Below are 15,667 nucleotides of genomic sequence, written 5' to 3'. Positions count from 1 at the left end.
ATGATCAGTGATCAAATGGATATTCGATTTTATGTTAGATGTTCAGTCAACTCTAATAATTTCTTTCATTTTAGGGAAATGCCCTCACTTGCACTACAAAATACCAGGGGAGGGGAGGTCTGTTAAAAAGTAAAGTAGTGTTTTTGGAAATTTGAAACTGCTGCTTGTGAAATAAGTCGAGCTATTCTTCCTTGAAAATAAAAAGTGAAAATATTGTTATTTTATTGCTTCTTTATTAGTATTTTTTCTTGATGCGCTCAACTGGAGAAAAAATTTCTATGTTTATTTGCTTCGCTTTTAATGGAATTCGATTCTCATTTAGTGACTAGGTTTTTATTTTCAGTTATCTTATTGAAACGTTAAGAAAATGCTTATTTGAGGCGGTTTTTGACCATGTTTTTAACCTTTTGAACGCCAACGTTCACGAAAGGGAACATCAAATTAAAAAAAAAAAAAACCTTCATAATAAATTTTGCTTGTGAGGATTTTCAGAAAATATTTTTTCGTAACAAGAGTAGGGTTTTTTTTTTTTTTAACTCTCTTTAGTTTTGATACTGTTCCTACGAAATTCAAAAAAAATCCGTTTCTATCGATTTTCATTGTTAAAACTTTTTTTTTAAAGCTTAGTTAATGCTGATAAAATTTCACAGTAATAATAATGTATAGAAATCATTTTGATGAACAAACACAACTGATAAAAATGAGCTATCCACAAGCTCCTTTCTATGATAGAAAAAGGTTCCTCGTACCCCAGAAACACGTGCTTTTGGGTTACAAGGTTTTTGTAAATTTGTGCCTATGAACTTTGTTTTATCTTCTTTTTTACTTTTCAGCACACAGGTATTTATTTAATTCTTACTCATATTCATTGTTTCATTCTTTTTATTTTTGAGCTGGAAAGCTTTCCGTTTCTTTTTACATCACTAAGGTAAAGTTCTGGTTTTCAAAAAAATGGGGGGGGGGGAGTATAACCTCTTGGTGATTGCTCTGCCTTGTATAAACAGGGGTAGAAGTAGTCTTATATTTCCAAAAAAAGCAACAGAAGTGTCCTATATTTCCTATATTTTTGAAAATTGTCTTATATTTCCTATATTCCCATAGTTTGTTATAAAGATTTATAGAAAATGACTATTGAAAAGCCTTTAGGTTACTTGATTTGCACTTTATCTCACAAGTTAACAAAAGATAATTCAAGACTGCTTAAAAACAAGATACATAAGTATTTTTTAAAAAAAAATTTAATGTCTACCGGCACCAGTCTGTTTAAATTTTGTTGTAAGTGTAGAGTATTTTTGACAATATTTAAAAATTGTTTAAAGATAAAGCTTCAGTTATCCATATTTTATGACAAGCTCTCCAAACTTTTTATAAAGCACTTGGTTAATGAATCTTCACTAACAACAAAATGTGGTGAAGATTCAGCCATTATTAATACAAAAAAAAAATATTTAAAACATTTAAATGAAGGTAATTATGCAGAAAAAAAGATTAATATAAATTTTTGAGGAATGGGGATTTGATGTACTTGGAAAAAGATGAAATGCAGAAAAATGTTAGGCAAAAGCTTTTCCAAAATATAAATAATCAATGATTGTAAATAGTTGTATTAAATGTAAAAAGATTTCACAGATTGTTTAAATTTGTTTTAAAATATTTTTTGTATATAAGGGTCATTCTACAAAAAACGTGATTTTTTAGGTCCATCGTGGTTAGATTCAAAGATATTTATTTTTAAGCACTTTTTTATGAGATTTAGAAAAGTATAACAAATTTTGAAAATGATCAATACAAATTAATGATGTAATAAAAATTTTTAAATGTTTTTTTCACCAGGGTGGCGACAGATCAGGGAAATCAGGGTGATCAGGGAAAAGTCAGGGAACTTTATCACTCACGGAAAAATCAGGGAAATATCAGGGAATTTTGAAAAAATAACAAAAATTCAGGGAAAATTGATCAAATGAAGAAAAAATTCTTTTTTTTCTTTGCAAAATGAAGTACTTTAGTTCCTTACAAATGTTTCACCAATTATTTGTTGTATTAAAATTGAATTTTGACTGAAAATCAAAATTGGTTTTTTGCCATGGTATTATTCGCTGTCACTTCAAATTACACGCAGGTTTTTTTTTTTTTTTTTTTCAGACTTGAAAACTCTTTTATTTTAAAACCATATACATATATTTTTTGAAACTATTACTAATTGTTTTTTTTTTTCATTTCAATGTTGTTTGTTACTAAAGAAATCTATGATTTTTTTTTCGACAATTAATGAAATCATTTGAAATTGAGTTGTGTAAATAAGTAAATATATTTTTATTGTTTTTTAATAGTTAAAATTCTGTATCCATTCATTAAAACCTAAGTTCTTGGTTAGGGAATAGCTCAATATGACTGGTTGTTGGAAGATTTCAATTTGTTTTACATAAATATGTCTATTCTGCCCTGTGCAGGTTAAGGGTAGTAACAGCAGTTTTTTTTACAATTTTTGTCATTCTATGGTACGTTTTCTTTACTGTACATACTCACTTATTTGGTTTACGCTGAGAAAGAGGCGCAAAAAAAGTCTTAATTCTAACATTTTCCTATTGTTAGTACTGAATCCACCACACATTTCTTCACATATCTCGAAAACTAATCTCTGCAGATACTACTGTTTACCTGCAGACGACAGTATTATTTACGTAAGTCCAACTACATTACTTCTATACTTTAACTATCACTTGTTGTTCTTGCAGCAACACTTATACTGCTTGAAAATTCAGTTCAAGATTATTTCCATTTAAATTTTTTAGTTTTATCATGATTAGATATGTCTTCAAGAGTGGTCTTAATAATTTCTTAGAATTCTTATGTTAACTGGTTCCTGGAAGTAAAGTATTTGTTTTAGATTTCCTACAATATTTCTCTGCCGACAATTTTTAATACACTATTTTTACCAAAAAAAAGGGAAGCATCTTATCAAAATATATTTAATTAACAGCATAAATCGTTCTAAACACTGCATTTTATTTAATATGCAATGCTTTTCAGGTAGGGCAAAGAAAGGAAACCATTATTATAAGTAACGTAAATCAGGGAAATTTGGTGAACTTAATCAGGGAAAAGTCAGGGAACTTTTTTTTCCAGTTCCTGTCGCCACCCTGTTCACTGAACGGAGGGATACTTGTATGCCTCTGTTACATGTCCCAACACATTTCTTCCCATGTACTTTTTCATTTATTTACTCAATACAAAAAAATGTAACAGATTTAATAGTGAAATTTAAATCATTTGATGTTTTTTTAATAGGTTAAAAGAGTTGTGTCGTAAAATAAAAAAATATGTTGCATTCATAATCTTTTGAATCACTGTCACAGTATTTCTTGTATCCTCCGTTCAGGATTCAATTAAGTAATAGAATTTCCTATAGACGGCAGTACTGGCAGCTCATTGCAAAGGTTTAGAATCACGAGTTCGCCCTTTTCAACTCTGGATCTTCATAGTGAAGCTAAAGAACTTAGTGTGAAAGAATTTCAGCATTATTCTCTTTGAAGTCAAATAGGTCCCTAACTTTGTGTATCCTCCGTTATTGAGTTAAAAAGGAAAGAACTGTTAATGTACAAAAAAAAAATTTATACTTAAAATTGAATCACTTATTTTAAAGTAAATTCTAAATACCATGTTGCGTTTACCCTAAATCAACACAATGATCATAGCAAAACATAAGTATTTGTATCCTCCGTTACAGTATAGATGTAATACAGGATTTACAGTCAGAAATGGAGCACACAACTTTCTTTAAAAATCCATTTTAAGAAAGATGTGGACATTTTAATCAGTTCAAAATAGTGTTCCTCATACAAGATGCAATGTTTATTTAAATGAAAAGTTTAAAAATAACATTTAAAGTATATATTTACTCTATCTGTTACCCTCCGTTCACATCCAAAATTTTAACTACAAAAGAAAGTTACAAAATAACCAATAAAGAATGTGACTAACTACGTGAGAGTAAAAAGGTGCCTAAAAGGAACAATATAGAGTAACTTTCAAAAAAATTGAAGTTTTTTTTTTTATGAATTCCAACTTCAAAAACCTACGTTTTTGTATAATGATCCATAAGTAAACTTATTTTCTTATTACATTATTCTTTCAGGAACAGGAAACTCATTCTAATTATCATTTTTATTTGGGTTTTGTAAACTGTATGCAGTATGATTCATTGAAATCATTGATAATAATTGATGCAAAAATAATTAAAAAAAATAAACTATGCATTGTTTTTTTTTCATATCAAAATCATTCATAAAACATGTCCTATATTTGTCCTCTATTTTTCGAGGAAAATGTCCACGTATTACAAGTTGACCACTTCTACTCCTGTATAAATTGTCCCCCTCACCCCCCCCCCCCCCCCCCCCAATAATGAATAGCCAGCGGCGCCCATGGACGTTGTAGGACGTTTCTTCAGAGCATCCCGAGTGCATAGTTTCAGAAGGACAATGCACGTGCACATGTTACACATAATGTACAAGCACTCTTTGGTGCATGACAGGTAGCGCTACATTGGTCAGAGACTCCACCATGTGTCTCATTGGGCAGTGGGTACGGAGGAACCTTGGCATCAGATTGATGACTTATAAGATGCCATTCCCCAGCTTGACATTCAGCACCTCTTGGATTTGATGCCAAAATGTGCGCAGGATCTTACAGCTGCACGTTGCAGCTTACACTTGATATTAATTTACGCTTGTTATTTTCATTTCATTGTTCTGTAATTTTAAACTTTTATTTGTAGCACCATGAGTAATATCTGCAATAAATTTGATTCCTTTCCAATGAGTCCTTAAAGTTGCAATTTTCACAAATATGAGTTTTTGGGTCATTTCACGGTAATCAAGACTTTTATGTCAAGTCCGTAACGTGGCCTTTTTTTGCTCTAACTTTTTAATTTACTGTTTGATTAGCATATTATTTTGAACTTTTCCTACCAATACACCAACTTAAATTGAAAAAAATTTGCAAATCAAACACTAAATTAAAAAGTTATGGCAAAGAAAGGTCACTTTTCGGACTTGGACATAAATGTCAATACTGTGAAATGACCCTTTTTAATTTAATCTTTCTGTTTCATGTTCATATGCAAAGTTGAGCATATGTCTTCTGTTAATGCTTTTCTCCACACCCAACGTTTAGTATAGTGCTTTAATTACTACGTTAGAATTTTATTTCACGTTTATTATCGCATTATCTGTGTATTTTCAATTTAAACAGCAAGATTTTTTGTGCATGGGGGAAATAATTTCTTTGTCTTTCAGAATCAAACTTTGTCTTCTAATTCAGTTGCTCAGGTACTCAATGTATCGCTTACCCGAGAAGCTTTAGAAGAACTGGGTTTGTCAATGGAATTACTTCCAGGTATTTGATATATCTCAAATGTGTTTTTTAGTTTCATGTTTGCAGGAGTGGAAAATAGGCACTTATAAAGCCAGGACTGCAACCTGATAGCTTTTTTTACCACTAATAGTCACGAATTGGTCCACATTCCTCTGATTATAACCTCATAATTACATTAAATGATGTCGTTTCTTCTTGAAAATTTCATATTTGTTCAACAGAGTTCCGTGATTCGTTTTTTTAATTGCTGAAGGTGAAAAACTGTCAAATGTATGTATGCTCTAGAATGACTAGTGTATAGTGAAAGTTTTATGAACAGTGGAAATTTTTTAAGTGAATGGAACGGTTCAAAACTGGTTGAGAATCGAGTGTCTGATGAACACCATTCTGACCGGCCTGTTGACGTTTCAGCTTCACTTCAAACTGGAAGAGATGACATTAATCATGCAGACCACCATGTCACAGTGGAAATGATTGCAGAAAAAGTTAAAGTTAGTGTTGGTGAAATTTTCATTTAGAAGAGATGTGATTCTCCAGCAGGGGACTATGCACTCCCTCATGTTGCTGAATTAACCTGTAAAACCATTGATAAAATGAGCTGGCAAGTACAGTCTCATCCCCCTTATAGCCACCCATTATGAATCCTCTTATTTCCATTTGTTTGGTACACTGAAGAAGGCATTTCGTGGGATGAAGATCCAGGATAACGATGATGTCAAAAAACTTTGTGGGAAATTGGCTCCGACATCAAGACAAAATTTTTTGCAGCCACTATAAAAAAAGCTAGTAACCTATTGGGACAGGTGCATAAATGTTGATGTGGTATGCTAAAAAGTGGGAAGGGTCTTTTTTTTTTTTTAAGTTTTTTTTCCCAGGTCAGTTTCTCTTTAAGAGCCATTGTCTGTAAGAATCAGGCAGTTTAAAGCATTTGTGATTGTTGACATTTTTTTTTTTTTAAATTTTCACATATGTTGTTCCTTATCATAAATGTAATGTAAATCCGAAATTTGAGCTTTGTCTGACTCACCGTTTTTGAGAAAACAATTTTTTTTGTTTAGGGGGCGTGGCACATTTTTGCCGGTTTTTCAAATTTGCAGATTTTAATCTGCTTGTTGCTTGAAGTGCCCTTATAATGACATGGATTTTTCAATTCCATATTACTATATGGTCTTGTTAGATACTATTACAGCTGTCAAATCGGTGACACTACGAGTGCGATACCCACAAACTCTGTTTAAAAATGACCGAAAATGAATTTTTTTCTATATTCAAGGCCAATTTTCTCTAAGTGCCTTCATGATGACACCATTTTTAGATCATTTTCTAGCCACACTTACATACATAAAAAATATGTATCAAAATCTGTGTCACTATGAAAGCGCCAGAAGATATTGGAACTTTTATTCAATAAATTTCACAAAAACTCAAATATTTAGAATCTAATTACAACTGTCGCCCTCATAGCAGATATCTGATACTACATTAGGTTGATAACCAACATGTTTGTCTAACATTTGCACACAAAAAATCGGTGTCACTCCTATCATTTTTGGAAATATAATCATTCCAAGTTAGTACGTTATGGTGTTTTTTTTTATATTTATTTATTTAATATTTTCACACCCAGATTTTTTTTTTGAACATATTTATTTTTTATTTAATACAAAGAAGTGTACCTTATAACATAAACAGCTTTGGGCAGCAAGAGAGTCTTTTTCTTAAATAGAAAATGCCCGTTTTGATATAGGTACCAGGTGAATCTATTGTGCATAACATGTCTAGATTATTATACCAATACTCGTTTTGTTTTTCTGGCCAAACAAATTTATTTATTCCAATTGTTCTTGACATGCATTTGACCTAAACTTGCAAATGGTCAACTTGTACTATTTTTCTGGGATACCATGTTTTCCCATGCTTTAGTGCTACAAAATTAGCAGTTTTCAATAAGAGATGAAATTGGTTTGATTTGATTCTTAATGTTTTCTTCGTTTTGGTCTACGTTATCCTCAAATTCAGTTTCAGATTCTGAATGTTCGCTTTCTTCAATATTCTCATTTGATGTATTGAGAATGCACTCATTTTTTTTTTTTTTTTTTTTTGTTTCTTCCATCAAAAAAAAAAAGGATAGGATTTGTTTCATAGTACAATACTCTGAAGCAACGAACAATTTTTCCCCTTTACGAACTGCATTTCTCATCTGTTGTGAACCTTGACAGGGATGTTTTTTCCCAATATTTTCACCAATTGTAAATTGTTCTTATAAATACTCCTTCTGCTTTGAAGTGAACTTGAACTGAGCTCGTAAAGATAGGGCCCATCCAATTTCATTAAATTGAACTTTTGGCAATGCAGGGGTATTTATTAGTTGAAAATTTGAAGCATTTATATAAGATGTTTCTAAGAGCTTCTCTCTATACATCTTTCGTATAAAATCCATTTGCAAGTTGAGGTCAAATGTATGTCAAGAACAATTGGAATAAATAGATTTGTTTGGCCGAAAAAACAAGATGAGTATTGGTATGATAATCTAGACATATTATGCACAATACATCTGCCTGTACCTATATCAAAACGGGCATTTTCTATTCAAGAAAAAGACGCTCTTATTGCCCAAAGCTGATTATGTTAAAAGATACACATTTTTGTATTAAATTAAAAATAAATATGTTCAAAAAAACTATCTGGGGGTGAAAAGATTAAATAAATAAATATTTAAAAACGCCATAACGTACTAACTTCAAACGATTATATTTCCAAAAATAATAGGAGTGACACCGATTTTTTTTGTGCAAATGTTAGACAAACATGTCGTTTATCAACCAAATTTAGTATCAGATCTCTGCTATGAGGGCGACAGTTGTAGTTAGATTTTAAATATTTGTGTTTTTGTGAAATTTATCGAATAAAAGTTACAATATCTTCTGGCGCCCTTATAGTGACATTGATTTTGATACATATTTTTGATGTATGTAAGTGTGGCTAGAAAATGATCTAAAAATATTGGTGTCATCATGAAGGCGCTTTGAGAAAATTGGCCTTGAACATAGAAAAAAATTCATTTTCGGTCATTTTTAAGCGGAGTTTGTGGGCGTCGCCCTCGTAGTGTCACCGATTTGACAGCTGTAACAGTATCTAACAAGACCATATAGTAATATGGAATTAAAAAACCCATGTCATTATAAGGGCGCTTCAAGCAACAAGCACATTAAAATCTGCAAATTTGAAAAACCAGCAAAAATGTGCCACGCCCCCTAAACAAAAAAAAAATTGTTTTCTCAAAAACGGTGAGTCAGACAAAGCTCAAATTTCGGATTTACATTACATTCATGATAAGGAACAACATATGTAAAAATAAAAAAAATTAAAAATCCCAACAATCACAACCTGCCTGATCCTTAAAGACAATGGCTCTTAATTATTGAATGAACCTCGTAAAAGTTGAAATTTGTAAATTATGAAGACTAAAATGGAGGGAAATAGATGTGTTTCTATAATGCGAAATAAATAATGAAATAAATTAGTTTACAAGTACTATGTTTTTAAAATGAATTAAAAAGTATAAAATTTCTCTAAGCTTCATGTAGATTTAAAGCCCTATGCAATTTCAGAGTTTCTTACAGATCGTCTGAAAAATTTGTGATTGTGCGTTTTTAATAGCTATCAAAATACTTGTAAGATTTAAAAGCAAAAGTATGGGGCATGCGCAATAGACAATCGATGCATTTACAATTGAACAATTTTATCGCTGTGTAAATAGTATAAACTAAGGTGTAAATTTTTTCATTTATAATGTTTCTCTACACTTATAGTTAAATATTGTACATGCGCCCCATGAATTTCTTTTTAAAGCTTACAAGTATTTTGATAGTTATTAAAATCTCACAATCACAAATTTTTCAATCTTAAGAAATTCTGAAACTGAATGGTGCTTTAAAAATATATGAAGCTTAGAGAAATTATTTTATACTTTTAGTTCATTTGAAAAATATGGTACTAAAAAACTTTTTTTATTTCATAAATTATTTAAATGTATTTTTGATATTGCAAAAATAAATGCGTTTTATACAACCTACCCAAAAAGTAAGAATAAATAAATAAAATAAAAATAGTAATTTCACTGTGGATTAAAGTTAATATTAAAATGTATCATAAAAGCAAAACTTATTTAATGTTTTATTTGTCATGCATCTTTAATTTTATGCTAATTTAATTAAAAAGCATGAGATTAGTCATCAATATCGATTATTCTGCTAAATTTTTGCAGTCTAAGTAAAGACAAGTTTTGTTTTCTATCTAGTTAAAAATAAATACAGTGAAGCACCGCTTATGTTTCTCTTTAATACATTTTTATCAATTACACGTCTTTTAAATTGGTCCCGGCAGAGTCTAATACATATAAATGAAGAATTATTATACGTTTTTTCATTTATACGCTTTTTTTTATACGGTCCTTCAAAAGCGTACAAATGGTGCTTCACTGTAATTCAGTTTTAATGAAATCTTCTTTACATCTCCTTATTTTTATTAATTTTTTTCCTGCCATGAAACTATCAGGATATTATTTATAAAACTATCAGTATGTGATGTATATTCGACTGTGATTCATTTGTATACACTGCAAATTGTTTTCTACGCTAAAGAATAACATGAACAAAATTTTATTCTTGATTTACAATTACTCATGTGTTAAAGTTAATTATTCCTTTGATTTTTTTTTATTGAAGGTCTATGTATTGAAATTTTTTAATTGTTAAAGATTTTCCATCAATGTTTTCTGTATAGAAAGTTTCACCCATGAAGAAATGAAATTACAATATTTTTCTCTTAGTTATTTAATCATCCGGAAGTATAGATAAATATCATACATTCATTTACAGTTAAATTGCAAAATCTTCATGACTTTTTGAAAATGAAATTATTTTTCATACGAATAGTATCTAATCCAAATAAACTCATTTTAAACTTTAAAAAGAAATTTAAAAAAAAAAGTTTCATTTTTTACAAACCTTGTTTTGCTCTTGTAAAACTTTTATTCCATCTGTTTTATATTTGACTTATAGAAGGTCACAAAATACCAGATTTTTGATTATTAATTATTTACATCTAAAGTAATTAAGATCTGTTATTCATATAGGATTGTTGTAAATGGAAGAAAATTATTGTTTATGATCTTATGCATTTAAAATGTTTTTAAATTTAGGTTCAGACTCTCAACCACCGCAAGCTCTTTATTCTCAAGGATTATTAAATGTTGCCAGCACAATTGAAAGTTCACTACAACCTACGTCAAGCCCTAATGTAAGTTTTAAACCATAAATCCTTAATACATATACAGGGTTTTCCGGTTTGACCTGTAAGACCACTATTTTTGCAACCGTTAGTCCTAGATGCATACTTTCAATTGAAAAAATGTTCAAGATCAGATGCAGAGTTGAAATATTGCAAGTTAGAAGTAAAAAAAAAAAAAAAAAGAACCAAAAAAATACAAAATTTAACTTTTTATATGGACCCTAGGTTCTCTAACTTATATTTTGGGAAATAATCTTCATTGAAAAATATTACTATCACAAAGAAACTTTGATAGTTGTGTGATGAAAAATAAGAGAGGAAATATTAGATTTCGAAGTTTTAAAGGACTATACAAAAAATGAGATTGGAATTTATCGCCCTTTCAGAAGAATGACATATTGTTGAAGGAAAAAAACAAAGTATTGTGAGACTCTGACAATATTTACCTCTGTTTCGGAAAATAAGGAGGGGTAATTGGCTCTAAGTTGAGTTACTTTCTTAGTAGTTTTTCAAAAATATTCCAACTACAATCTGAACCAGTAACGGGTCTATTTTTCACTAAACTCCTCTAAAACAGGTAAACATATTCAAGGTGAAAGCTCAATTAACCAGAGCTGCACTATATTTATATTTTTCATTGCTATTCAAAAACAAATGTAAACATCATGCCATGATTAGCGAAAACACACTACAACATCTCGTACAAATTGAAAAAAAAACACTATGCACACATATAATTTTAAGCTGTTAGCTGCTATATTTCCCACCAAAAAGTGCTAGTATAAAGTGGTGTAAGTCGCAAACCGCTAATGTTTCACATCTCTCTGAATATTGGTGGTAGTCATGTCAAACTTTTTGTGTTAAAATTACTTTTTAATGGGGAAAGCTTCCCCAAACGTTAGGTGTTATAGTAAGTGGGTGCCCCAAGGAAGGGCAAGGGATGCCGCAATTAAGTGACTATATTTTCAATGCGTATGCATAATAGAGATAGACTAGGGTGCCGTGAAAAGTTGTAAATCTTCAAAGGGTGCCGTGAGTCGGGAAAAGTTTGGGAATTTCTGAGCTAGGAGACCTACGGCCCTTATAAAAAGTTAAATTTTGTATATTTTTACTTCCCCTGGAAGTATGCATCTAGGACTAAGGTAGCAAGAATAGAAATCTTGCAGGTTAAACAGGAACACCCTGTATGAAACAGGGTTGGCAAGGTTTTGGACACTACGGTAAAAACCAGGGTAAAAACCCTGGTTTTTACCGTCTTGTCCAAAACCCTTGTGTCCAAAACTGTCCGAAAGTGTCCAAAACTATATTTTTTAGAAAAATTTCATTATGTGAGGAAGCATCAAAAACAGAATAAAATGTATTGTAGTAATTTTTTATATTGAACATTTATTCAATGGAGAACATTCAATTAATTTATGCAGCTGATTTGAATCTAGTTACATAGAAGATTCTTGATCAAAATTTCAATTTCTTCGCATTAGTTTTTTTTTTTTTTTTTTGATAATAGCAACCAAATTTCCCTATGTTTATGCATGTGTGCAAATTAAAGCAGGGCTGGCAAGTTTTTTATCATCCTGTTCAAAGCCCTTGTGTCCGAAAGTGTCCAAAACTATTTCTTGAGAAACTATATTTTGTGAGAAAATATCGAAAACAGAACAAAATGTGTAAAAAAAAAAAAATTTTTTTTGACTATTTAATATATTTATTCAATGTGAACATTCAAGTATAAATATATATGTAGTTTATTTATGCAGCTGATTTTAATCTAATTATGTAGAAATTAAATTCTCCATTAAACATTCCAATTTGTGTGCAGGAGTTTTTTTTTTTTTTTCCATAAACCAAATTTTTCGACATTTATGAACATGTGCAAAAGAAAATATTCAAAACACAATGCAATAATTGACTTAAATGCAATAAGTTACAATTTTTTGTTTCACAATTTATTGAAATTATATGATCTAAAAAAGAGAATAACACAAGTTTTACAATATAAGTGTTTAATCATCAATTTCTTGTTCTTTAATCTATGATTAAAAAAAATAATTTTCGTTAAAACATCATGTAAAACTTATTTGCAAAAATCATTTTAAAAATTAAGCTTTTTTTTCTCACCTAAACTAATGGAACTGAAATTAGTTGTCTTGGTAGTGTTGTGAATTTCCTCTCATAACTCTACCAACTGTTACATAAGGAAGATTTTATGCAGTAGTTTTATTGCCAATTTTTTCAAGTAAAATATTTTTAAAATGACATTTTAGAAAAAAAAATATTATATAAACTCATTAATTAAACCTTGGTTATGTCTATATTTATTCATTATGAATACTGCAGTCAATACGACTTGATTAGATTACACCCCTTTAACTTTATCATAGTTTTGGACAGTTTAAGACAGTTTCGGACACTTTTGGACAGTTTTAGACAGTTTTGGACGGTAAAAACCACCTGTCCTGTCCTAAACTAGTTTTGGACAGTCCAAAACCCAACCCTGGTATGAAATGTTGTTTGGACAGGGATGTGCCAATTGGGCAAATCTCCCATCCTGCACCAAACTGCTCCAAAAGACCGCCAAATGGACGTTTCTGCACCAAAATCAGACAAACTGGCGCAAAAGTGGAATTTTGCATTTAATGTTGCATTTCTTTCGGTACATTTGGCAGTTTTTGAAAAATATCAAGTTTATGCATTTGGAGCTTGTTTTTACGATTTTTTGAATTGGTACCGATTTTTTGCGCAGTTCAAAATCCGATTGCATCCGCTTTTGAAAAACTCAATCGTTTTAATTTTACTGTGTGATTATGTTCCTTTGACTTGAAAAATTTTGTGTTGATCATTATTTTCAACCTTTCTTATCTTTTGTTTTCAGAATATGAGGACTTGTAAGTTCATCTTCTTGTCATCACTACATCGTGATGTAAGGTTGGCGATGCATCACGATGTAGAAATTCCTACATCGCCCAGCCACAATATTTATACTAAAAAATAGCTTTGTATTTTGCTCAATATGTTTTGTAAGATAAGAAAATAAAAAGAAGTATTATAAACCAAAAGCGGATGCTAAAAGATTGCTGCACGATTACAGCAAAACGCTAATATGAGGCATGACACATGGCATCAAAGAGATGCTAAAATAAATTGAAAGTACTTTGTTTCCAACAAATAGCAAACAAATGAAAACCATTTTGAGCAAAATGTTTTTTAAAACCTTAAATTTTGAGAGGAAAAAAAATCCAAGGTTTTTTTTTTTTTTTTAATCTAAACGGGAAAGTTTCAGTTCTTACGCGTTACTTTCAACAATTTAAATTATTTTGAAAATATTGTTATTTACACATAATTTTGAATGGAGCGAGTAACCTGGAATTTTTTTAAAAAACAACCTGGAAAAAGTCGGAATTTTTTTTAACCACGAGTGTATGAACCCTGTATTTAACATTTATTTACACGAGATTCCTTTTGGAAAAAACTTATCTAAATTTTGGTACAGTTTTTTATCTTCATTCTGGCAACTTTATCAAAATTAGTTTTTCATTTATATTATTCCTTTATCTTTGTTGATTTATAGCTGCTTTTTTTTTCATGGTACTTTGTTCTACTTTTAAACTCTGGACATAGGTTGCAGTTTTGATAATTTAAATAATTTTGTAATATCTATGGGAAAGTCATCTTATTTTATTGATAAAAATAGTATTTTAAAACCAGTTGATCATTCGTCACTAAATTAATTTTAATTAACTAAAGACATTAATTATAAAATTAATTTATTCTTTGGAAAGTAAAAGCTTAAAATATAATTGTGTTGTGCATTTCTTTATTTCTTAGGTTGGCAATAAATACTTTCATTATCAATTTGAGCGAGAAAAGTAAAACATGCAAAATTTTCGCCCGAGTAATAAGAGTTTTTTCCCTTTTCGCACCAACCATCATGGCCGCCGCTCGCTCAGTTACTTTTAACGCGACAATGAGAGTAGATACGGCATGCCTAAAGCCCTGGATTCGTCTCTTAAGTGGCGACACACTTTGATCCATGCACTGTGCACTGCTTTCGACTGCGATTGGAGGCGGGCAGTCACGTGGGTTCAGTCCGCCATTTTGTGTAGTTGCCTGTGTGATCTCACTGTGCGGAATACTAGCTATTTTCTCTTTGCTATTCGTATTTTTCATCAAATGCTATCTTTAATGTGAAGATGCCTTGGTGTAGTGCATTAATCTGTTCTAACAGTTCAAAATTGCTTTATCGAAATACTTTGAAAGATTATTTATGTATTTTAAATGTTTTTATCAACTGCTGTGCAATTTCAGATACTTTTTGAAACTCTTGTTGAAATTGTAATACTTTTTACTTTTCATGAAACTGTCTGATGGTTTGTTAATTTTCATGGGATAATTAGGACCATGGGTGCAAGACCTTCCGTCTCAGGACGGATTTCCGTCTTGACAAAATTTCTGAGACGGAGGTCGGGACGGAAAGAAATTCAATGACTTTCTTTTAATTTTGAATTAAAAAAGAAAAATTGAGTGTTTGAAAAATATGCTTTAATATTACTGGACCGTTCCATAACCACGAATTTACATCGACATTCTCTCGGTTTTCCGCCATGTGCTTGTTTTGTTTGCAACGTGCTTTTGGAGGAGTGACTTTTCGGCTCGCGCCGTTTGACTTTTTTTAGGTATAGCTTTATTTCCAACTAGCTGCATTGCAGACCGAGGAGTTGCTCGTTATTCTCCCTAATTTTACGAAGCAATCGGTTCTAATTGAAAATTTAGTCTTTTCTCATGCTATTTTCGATCATCCTTTCGTTTTTTCATTTGTGTTTTTTTTTTTTTTTTGCAAACTTGACACGCATAAATGAAAATTATGTACGCTCTTAAAATGTCTTAAGAGTTGAATCTGCATCACTGATTGAGAATGATTGCTGACAAGATGAAATATTTTCGCCACAGTAAAGGGCGTCCACATACCATGTAAAACAGAAACTTATCAAGATTTTGAAGATTT

The 15,667-nt window shown here is 30.6% G+C and overlaps 1 protein-coding gene across 1 annotated transcript in view; it reads left to right on the top strand.

The window, feature by feature from the left end:
* The window catches only part of LOC129230774 (mucin-17-like), a 506,717-nt gene that overhangs the window by 483,087 nt on the left and 7,963 nt on the right, over positions 1–15,667 (top strand). Inside the window, exons 22-23 of the mRNA XM_054865195.1 lie at positions 5,298–5,397; positions 10,580–10,677. Of these exons, the coding sequence (XP_054721170.1) occupies positions 5,298–5,397; positions 10,580–10,677 (198 nt within the window). The remainder of the gene's footprint in view (positions 1–5,297; positions 5,398–10,579; positions 10,678–15,667) is intronic.

The sequence above is a fragment of the Uloborus diversus genome, chromosome 1 (assembly GCF_026930045.1).
Source record: "Uloborus diversus isolate 005 chromosome 1, Udiv.v.3.1, whole genome shotgun sequence".
NCBI lineage: Eukaryota > Metazoa > Arthropoda > Arachnida > Araneae > Uloboridae > Uloborus > Uloborus diversus.
Note: the sequence above shows the minus strand (reverse complement) of the source record. Positions and strands in the feature narration are given on the sequence as shown.